Source organism: Fistularia commersonii, chromosome 20 (genome assembly GCF_037954325.1).
Source record: "Fistularia commersonii isolate RoL2024-O1a breed Wild chromosome 20, RoL_Fcom_v1.0, whole genome shotgun sequence".
In the NCBI taxonomy this organism is placed as follows: Eukaryota; Metazoa; Chordata; class Actinopteri; order Syngnathiformes; family Fistulariidae; genus Fistularia; species Fistularia commersonii.
In genome coordinates this window covers 14,387,501-14,395,999 of record NC_141303.1, presented here as the reverse complement: position 1 = coordinate 14,395,999, position 8,499 = coordinate 14,387,501, and the positions used below count along the sequence as shown (strand labels likewise).

The 8,499-nt window shown below is 46.7% G+C and overlaps 1 protein-coding gene across 1 annotated transcript; it reads left to right on the top strand.

The window, feature by feature from the left end:
* Positions 1–280: 280 nt before the first annotated feature.
* On the top strand, positions 281–4,922 carry stmn4 (stathmin-like 4). The gene is made up of 6 exons (XM_086166725.1): positions 281–405; positions 2,260–2,316; positions 2,572–2,667; positions 2,756–2,961; positions 3,160–3,351; positions 3,548–4,922. The coding sequence occupies exons 1-6, from the start codon at positions 288–290 to the stop codon at positions 3,605–3,607; spliced, it is 729 nt and encodes a 242-aa protein (XP_086022851.1). The 5' UTR covers positions 281–287; the 3' UTR covers positions 3,608–4,922.
* The last annotated feature ends 3,577 nt before the right edge of the window (positions 4,923–8,499 follow it).

Genomic DNA, 8,499 nt, shown 5'->3' with positions numbered 1-8,499 from the left:
AACACACACACACACACACACACACACACACACAACTAATATGTCTGAATATCTTCACTTCCCTATGCATGCACACACACACCTGCACACACCCATGCGCCACATAATAAAAGTGATCCTGCCACCCACCCTGCAGTACAGCACAAAGAGCCCCCCCCCCCCCACCGCACCCCCCTCGTCCCTCCTCTCTGCTCCCATTGGCTCCCGGGCCGGGTTCCTGGCAGAGCCTGTGGCCAATCGGGCGGCATCATGGTGATGTCATGCAGGCGGCGTTGATGCTGTTGCTGATGCTGTTGCCCGGCGCCTGTATCCGTGCAGCCAGACAGGAGGAGAGAGTCCAACGGCGCAGGAGACCCACGACACACACACACACACACCCACACACACACACACACGCCGGCCGAGGTGAGTCTAAAGCTCCCACATTCACACCGCCGCTCCAAACAGGGTTCTCCTCTGCTCAGTGAGGTGAAGGTTGGAGATGGAGATGGAGATGGAGATGGAGATGGAGATGGAGATGGAGATGGAGATGGAGATGGAGATGGGGGAGAGAAGTGTGATGAGGAGGGCGAGGAGGGTTACAAGGGCGAGGATGCAGCATTTCTCGTCGTCAGGAGAAACCGGAGGACTCGATGTTCCCGCAAGATGTTCGCTGTGGATTGGATGTCATCTATTATTGATCGTCCACGCCGGCAGCTGCAGCTTTTGTTTCTGCTTCTGGGAAGTGAGAGGAAGACGTGTGTGTGTGTCTGTGTGTGTGTGTGTGTGTGTGGGTGCGTGGATGTGTGTGCGTGCGCATACGCAGAAAAAAAAAACTGTGTTTTTGAGTGACTTCCATCATTGTCCATCATGTTTGCTGTTTATGGATTGGAGATGATCAAAAATGATCAGTGGAGGAGTGATGTCATCAAACAAAGGTGCGATTATATCATGATAGGGCAGAGGAGGCCGTTGCCGTGACGACTGCCGCTTCCACAGGACAGAGTTGACATAAAGGTGTGGAGAAGGTGTGTCACCTTTGTGTTCCTCAATGTTTTGGCTCTCAGCTGCAGTGCATCCTATAATGTAACCACGGAGACGGTGTGTGTGTGTGTGTGTGTGTGTGTGTGTGTGATATTAGAGGCTGCAAATGTCAAATCAGAATTTAACATTTTTGGTTGGATCTTATGGAAAGATGGTGCAGTCAAATCACACCCTTGGGATAAGATTGTTGGAGGAGATGATGATGAAGCCTCCAGGATTCACGTGTCCACTGCTGTGGACACGTGCTGTGTGTGTGTGTGTGTGTGTGTGTGTGTGTGTGTGTGTGTCCTTGCGGCTGTGAGTATCCAATGGCAACTTCTGCCTTTGCTCTTGTGAGCAGCAGCTGTCCTTAGATTGATGGATGGATGGATGGGTGGGTCAGTAGGTAGGTAGGTAGGTATGCTAATGTCCTGGTCACTGAGTCGCTAACTCTGTGACCAACTAACTCGGCGAGTTACTTAATTGTTGCTCAACTCACGACTTACTAACTCAGTGACTAACTATCTCGGTGAGTTCCTAAATCAACCTCCTGGTGTGGTTGCCCGGAGGCGTCTGCCTCCTCATCAGCTCTTCCTGACTCTGTCATGCTGAGATGTTCACAACCTGCTGCTGCTCCTCCAGGTCCTGGAGGTCTTCCTGGTGGTCCATCAGTGATGTATGACAACATGATCTCGCACAGACCGGAAGTGCCGGTGAAACAGCGGCGGAGAAGGCAGTTCAGCTGGCTTTTACAGGATAGGATGACCTCAGGTCGGACTTGAAGGATAGCAAATCTTCGGAGATGTTCTGTCAAATCAGACTTCGTCTCCAGCTGGTTTCTCCTGATGGTTCCAGAGGAGTTAGGTTTTACTTTGTTAAGATAAGGGTAGTTAAAGTCGTCACGGACGTGTGTTTGTGTCTAAGCTGGGCCAGCTCTACTTAGATGGTCCTGATCTCCACCTTGGAGACCCCTGGTTCAACATGCAGGTGAAGACCAAGAAAACCTGGCCTCCAAAACACCGCACAGCGTCACCAAAACACCTGGAGGACAGGTTCCAGCCCAGAGGAGCTTCACGGTCCACCGTTTCCCGATCACATGGGAGGACCACGCCCTCGGTTTAGTCATCCTCTGTCTCTCTGGAGATAAAAACTGGCACATTAGACCTCCGGCGGGCAGAGATCCAAGGTCTTCTCACCATCTCCACTCCGCTTCACACCTTTGAGGTGGTTTCATGTTCTCCCTCTGTGTCTCCACAGGCAGGAGAAGATCCTCAGGCTCTCTGGAAACCAACACCGACAAGATGACTCTTGCAGGTAAGGTGTTTCCTCCCAACGGGTACCCAACTCGGCTCAGTTTATTGACTAACCGGAGTAGATGCCGGTCAACATCTTGGAAATGGGATGTGAGAAGGTCTGGATGATGAAGACACCAAGAAAGAAGACCTGAGAAACCACCTGAAATCAGCCAGATTCTGCAAAAACAAATAATCTGTCATCCACCACACATTTGGGTCGTCGTGATGTCACAACTGAATGTGTGTGTGTGTGTGTGTGTGTGTATGTCCTCAGCGTACAAGGAGAAGGTCAAGGAGCTCCCCCTGGTGTCTCTGTTCTGCGCATGCATGAACCCTCGGAACACGGAGAAGCAGACGTACAAGGCGGAGGGTGAGGCGGCTGCGGGGGGGGATTTTGGGAGTTTAAGTCCGCGGTGACGAGTCTGACGGCGTGCTGTGAATGAACGCGTGGTGCGCAGACGCCGTGGACCTGGGCTGGTGCGTCATCAAGGACGTGGAGGTGATCGAGCTGAACAAGCGGACATCCGGTCAGGCCTTCGAGGTCATCCTGAAGCCGCCCTCCTTCGACGGCGTGCCGGAGCTCAACGCCTCCATGCCCCAGCGCCGGGACCCCTCCCTGGAGGAAATCCAGAAGAAGCTGGAGGCTGCTGAGGAGAGGAGAAAGGTGTGTGTGTGTGTGTGTGTGTTCAAGTCTGCTTAACACTGCTCAGCAACATCACTTGCATCTGCGTCAGCATCACCATCATCATTCATATTCTTCTTATTATTATCACTATTATTATTATTATTCAGTAGTGAGAGATAGACTTGCATACACACACACACACAGGCTGAAGTGTGTGTGACTCTCCGGTGTCCACAGTGCCAGGAGGCGGAGCTTCTGAAGCACCTGGCCGAGAAGCGGGAGCACGAGCGCGAGGTGATCCAGAAGGCCTTCGAGGAGAACAACAACTTCATCAAGCACGCCAAGGAGAAACTGGAGCAGAAGATGGAGGCCATCAAGGAGAACAGGGAGGCCCTGCTGGCAGCCATGTTGGAGAGGTTGCAGGAGAAGGTCAGATGTTTGTAGGTCTGGACTCTGATCTACAGATCAGGAAGATCTGGAAGTCAGAATTCAATCAATGGAGCGATCCATTCATGAATTCATTGATTTAGAAAGGAAAATCCAAATCAGAGAATTCTGAACTTCAGCTTGTGTGTGTGTGTGTGCGTGTGTGTGTGTGTGTGTGTGTGTGTGTGTGTGTGTGCAGGACAAACACGCTGAGGAGGTGAGGAAGAACAAGGAGATGAAGGAGGAGGCCTGCCGGTAGACAGGAGGAAGAGGAGGCTGAACGCTGAAGAGGAGAAAGAAAAGAACTCAAAAGCAAGAGAAAAAGAGACAGAAGAAGGCGAGTTTTCATCGTGATGTTTCCCCAAACGTGCTGTAACATCTCCGCCCGCTCCTGGAGAACATCAACCAGAGAAGGTCAAGGAATGTGACTCTTCAGTTCGACTCCTTCAGGACTCGTAGCAGACGTCCACTCATTAGATCACTGTAGGGTTCCGATCCCACCACTTCCATTAGTTGGGTTATTAGACAGTAGCACACACACACACACACACACACACACACACATACACACAGGATTTCCCTGGATGCTTCACTTCCTGCTTGAAGAACCTTTCAAATAAAACCCAGATCAGTTTCTCTCTGCAGTTTCTGTTGGAAAAGGGTTTGGAAAAGGGATGCTAATGCTAGTGCTAACAGTCTCAACAGGAGCAGTGGGGGAAAGCAGTGAAGGCATCACAATGGAAGCTGACCTTCTGTGAATGAATGCATGAGGAATCACCCCCCCTCCACACACACACACACACACTCACTGGATGAAGCACAAGTCAGACGCCCATTGTCAGAATGAGCACAGTGTGTGTGTGTGTGTGTGTGTGTTCTTGTGTTTCTTCTGTTGGCATCATCAGTAAAAGCTGCTTGGCTGAAGCTCCTTGCCTGAGGTCTCCATCCTTTCTGCTGCTTCATCTCACATCACATCTGCTGGAGGACCTGAGAGACCCTGCAAACGCCTCAGTGACTCCGTCAGGCTCCCATCGAGAACCAAACCCGGACATTTCAGGACTTCCTCACGTCCTCCAAGGAACGTCCCTGAAGATGCTTTCACCGGGATATCAGGAGGACGGGAGCATCTCGGTGAATGTCCTGGCATCGGCGGCGTGACTTCGTGCCGATGCTGGACACCGGATGGTCTCAGAGCGGCAGCAGGACCAGAGACCCGAACACGCGTTCTTCAGAGAACCTGCCGGAGCTGCTGAATAAGCTCCCGTTCCAGCTGCATTCTGTCAGGAAAGAAACCCGGAGGTTTCTCCTTGAATAACAGGGAGTCTTCAGCCAAATGTGGGTCAAAGGTCAAGAGGAGAGTGACAGTTTCACGACCGGGCAGACATCAAACCTCCGAATATTCGCATGAGATCCGCTCTCGGGCCGCTGACTCCTGACGCGTCGTCTTGGAGAAGACTCGCGTCAAGGAGGATCAAGTGGACTTCGGGGTCGAGCCGCGGAGATCACCGATGATCATCAATCCCGTAAATACGTTTGTCAAAAATCGATTAAAATCACACATGCAATCAAAACCATTCAAACTTTTTTTTTTATTTTATCTTATAAAATTAGTAAATTCATGGTGATTTATGGAAAAAAAAAATCCACTGATTGGTCAGTGTTTTTGTTTTTGTTTTTATAATGAACAAATCTATGTTTAGCCGGGGGAAACACAAAAATATGCATATATACAAAAGTCAGACAGCCATTTAAAAAGAGTAGAAATAAAATACTGTCAATGCTGATACACATGCACACAAATATTAAACAATTTTTTCCAACATAAAATTTGTTCGTACCACAGAATTCACAGGGGTCATCAAAATCAATCTTTAATCTTTGTCATGTTTTGTTTGGTTTTTTTTGAACATTTTTAATAGAACAGGTTCCTTAACAGAGTCATACACATTCTTACAAAACCTCATAACAAGATATACATTATACAATAATCTTTATAGGTCACTTATTTCCTCAATAGCAAGCGAAAAATAAAATAAAACTCAAAAAAAAAAAAAAAAAAATCTAACTCAGTCAAATAGAGATAATATCTTCAACTCTCCAAATATTTTTGAAAGGGTTCCCATTTGTCAAGATATAGGTCTGTCTGAAGTCGTAAGTTTGCTGTTATGCGTTCCATGCAGTTTACATCCTTAAGTCTCTGACGCCGCTGGTCCAGGGTAGGTGGGTGAGGTTTGAGCCAGTTTACTGGGATCATTTTATGTGCAATTAATAGAAGAACTCTAAGCGTAAACACCTGTTTTTTCCTTAGGTCGCTTGTTGATGCTGAACCCATAATAAATTGCTGTGGATCAATTGGTCTGTTTAATTTTAAAATCTCACTTATTTGTTTTTTTTTTATGCCACAGCCCCTCCATCACAGGGGAGAACAGTTATTATCATACGAAGCTATTATCAAGGGAGTTTTAAAATACCTTATTCTTAACTTCCAGCTGAACTCCCTCCATGTTGGGCTGCTTAAACATTTTTGCCAGGTGTCATGTTTTTTTTTGCTGGATATATGATATATAAATGTTGAGACAGAATTTATTACCGGTCAGCCATGTGTTATTCCAACTGAAATCCTTATATAAAGAAGAGCAAAACACTGTTGCCTTAGAAACAGTTTTACTAACTAAAAGAGCCCGAATGTATTCACTTGGACATTTGTCCTTTATCACATCCACCCTTTCCAGAGAGATGTTCAGCGGTGACACGTGACGTCCTGCCGCCGAGGCAATAAGCAATTGCAAAACACATTTTCGGACTGCATTTCGGTGGAACAGCGAAACCAAATTTGTCAAGAAATTCTGCATGGAATAACAACCGACCACTAACTTTCAGAAGCTGTGAAACCAAAATGATGCTTGTACAACATCTTCCATGCCAGCAGAGCCTGCTGGTGAAAACTTGCTAATTTCACAGGTAGTTTATCAGGATTATAGTCACATTTTAACAGGAATTTGAGTTAAAAATTAAATATCTTCTTCATTCGTTGTTTTTTTCAACCATTTAATTTTAAAGGTATTATTCAATTTTTCAAAGCTTAGAGCCTCCACACTCCCAAATTGTCTGGTACTCCATAAGACCTCTTTCCTAAGATAGTGGCATTTATTCCTCCGGGAGAAACTGAATGATAACTTATCCAAGAAGAAGAAGAAGAAGAACGGGTCTGAATTGAAGTCGTCACGGGATTTTTAATTTTTCTCGATGGCATTCCCCAGATATTTTACCGTATCCTGAACAGGAATATCGCCAACACATTGCATTCCTTCAGTGAGAATAATACCGTATTTTCCGGACTATAAGGCGCATTGGGATATAAGCCGCACCCACTAAATTTAAATGAAAAAAAAACATTTTAAACATATTAGCCGCACCAGATTATTAGCCGCAGATATCCAGAATATGAAATGAGTTATTTACACAGAAAGATTTTATAAGTGTTTATTTACATACCGTAATTGTTTCTAACATGGCTGATCAAACACTGAAACCACATCTTCTTTAGTGTCGGAGTTAAACAGCCTCAGAAAATATCACACACCTTTTAAGTTCCCTCTGAAGTTGTTTTGGTCTTTTCAGCTTTCACCGTCCAGCTTTAGGAAACCCGTCGGTTCCTTCACTCCGCTCCACCCTGTTAGCATCCGCTGGCAGAGTTAGGCGAAGGATGATCTTCACACGCTGCCAGTTTTTGTGAATGATATCTCGCCGCTTTAAATACACGATTCACGCTGATTACGAGCAGATGCAAAAACATAGCTGTTGAAAAATATTTTACGTGTCGTGCTGCGTTAACCCTCATATTATGTTAAGGGTCAACTTGACCCATTTCACCCATTGACCCAATGGGTCAAATTGACCCTTAACATAATATGAGGGTTAAGTGCGCCAAAAACACGCATCTTCTTCTTCTTCTCCTTTGCATTGAGCTCTTGCGTCCGTCTCGTTTTTTCACTTCCTGCTGAAGCGCCCCCGATGGCCATTAGCAAAGATAAATCCATAGATTAGCCGCATCGCTATATGAACAGCGTGGGAAAAAAAGCAGCGGCTTACAGTCCGGAAAATACAATATTGACTTATTTCTGTTCATTTTTAATCCTGATGCGTCTGAGAATGTTTCTATGCGTTTGACCGCTTTGCCAACCTCATTCTTATCAGATAAAATATGGTTATATCATCTGCAAGTTGGGATAACTTAAATTCTTCCAACCGCCCTTATGCCCCTATGAGCAGCCAATGTTTGAGTGACTAAAGTAGACATTTTTTTATTTTTATTTTTTATTTTTATTTTTTATTTAATTTAATTTTTTTTTTTTTTTTTTTTCGGCAAGATGGCGGGCAGGAGGACGCTGGTGCGTTTGGCTGCCGCTTCCCGCTCTCCAACCAATCAACCAAACCAAAGACAAAGGCTCACCTGGACAATCTCCAGCAAGCTACCAAACTAGCTTGCCGACCTGAGCCGGCTGGCTGGCTGGCTAGCTAGCCGGCCAGCCTCTCAAAACTCCGGATCCCGATGGCGCCTAGCAAGACGGCATTTCCATCGGCCGAAATCTTCTTGCTCCTCCTGCTCCACCATCTCTCCCTCCACCAAAAATCCATCTCCGACATCCAGCTCCAACACTTGCCTCCTCACAGCAGCGCGACACTCAGCTGCACACCGGCGAAGCTCCTCCAGCTCGTCCCTGGACTGGCGCTCATCGCCACACTCTGCAATTATGGACTTCTTCCCAATAATTCTGTGTATGTTCTGTTCCTTCTGTTTTTTACTTGTGAAGCGTCTTTGAGTGTCATGAAAAGCGCTATAAAAATCCCATGTATTATTATTATTATTATTATTATTTAACAAAAAGGGGCGAAGCGGACATTGTTGTCTTAAGCCACGATCAATGTTAAATCCTAGGGTTGTAATTGGTCGGTGGGTTTCAGAGCAATGGCTCAAGAGGAAGTAGACACGGCCGCGGGGTCAATGTCTGCCTAGGCTGCTCCCACGACTTCCTCCGGATTCCCCCGCCGACATCCGACCAGGGGGTCCCCGACAGAACGGTGAGTATCGAACGTTCGTCCGATGACCATTAAGATGCTCTCCTTGTCCAAGGAAATCACGCCAAACCT

What these genes read in the sequence shown, in the direction of transcription:
- stmn4 (XM_086166725.1), top strand. Translation starts at nt 288, where the DNA reads ATGCTGTTGCCCGGCGCCTGTATCCGTGCAGCCAGACAGGAGGAGAGA. An exon ending in CGACAAGATGACTCTTGCAG is followed by an intron (nt 2,317 to 2,571) that starts GTAAGGTGTTTC and finishes GTATGTCCTCAG; the next exon opens with CGTACAAGGAGAAGGTCAAG. An exon ending in CTGCTGAGGAGAGGAGAAAG is followed by an intron (nt 2,962 to 3,159) that starts GTGTGTGTGTGT and finishes CGGTGTCCACAG; the next exon opens with TGCCAGGAGGCGGAGCTTCT.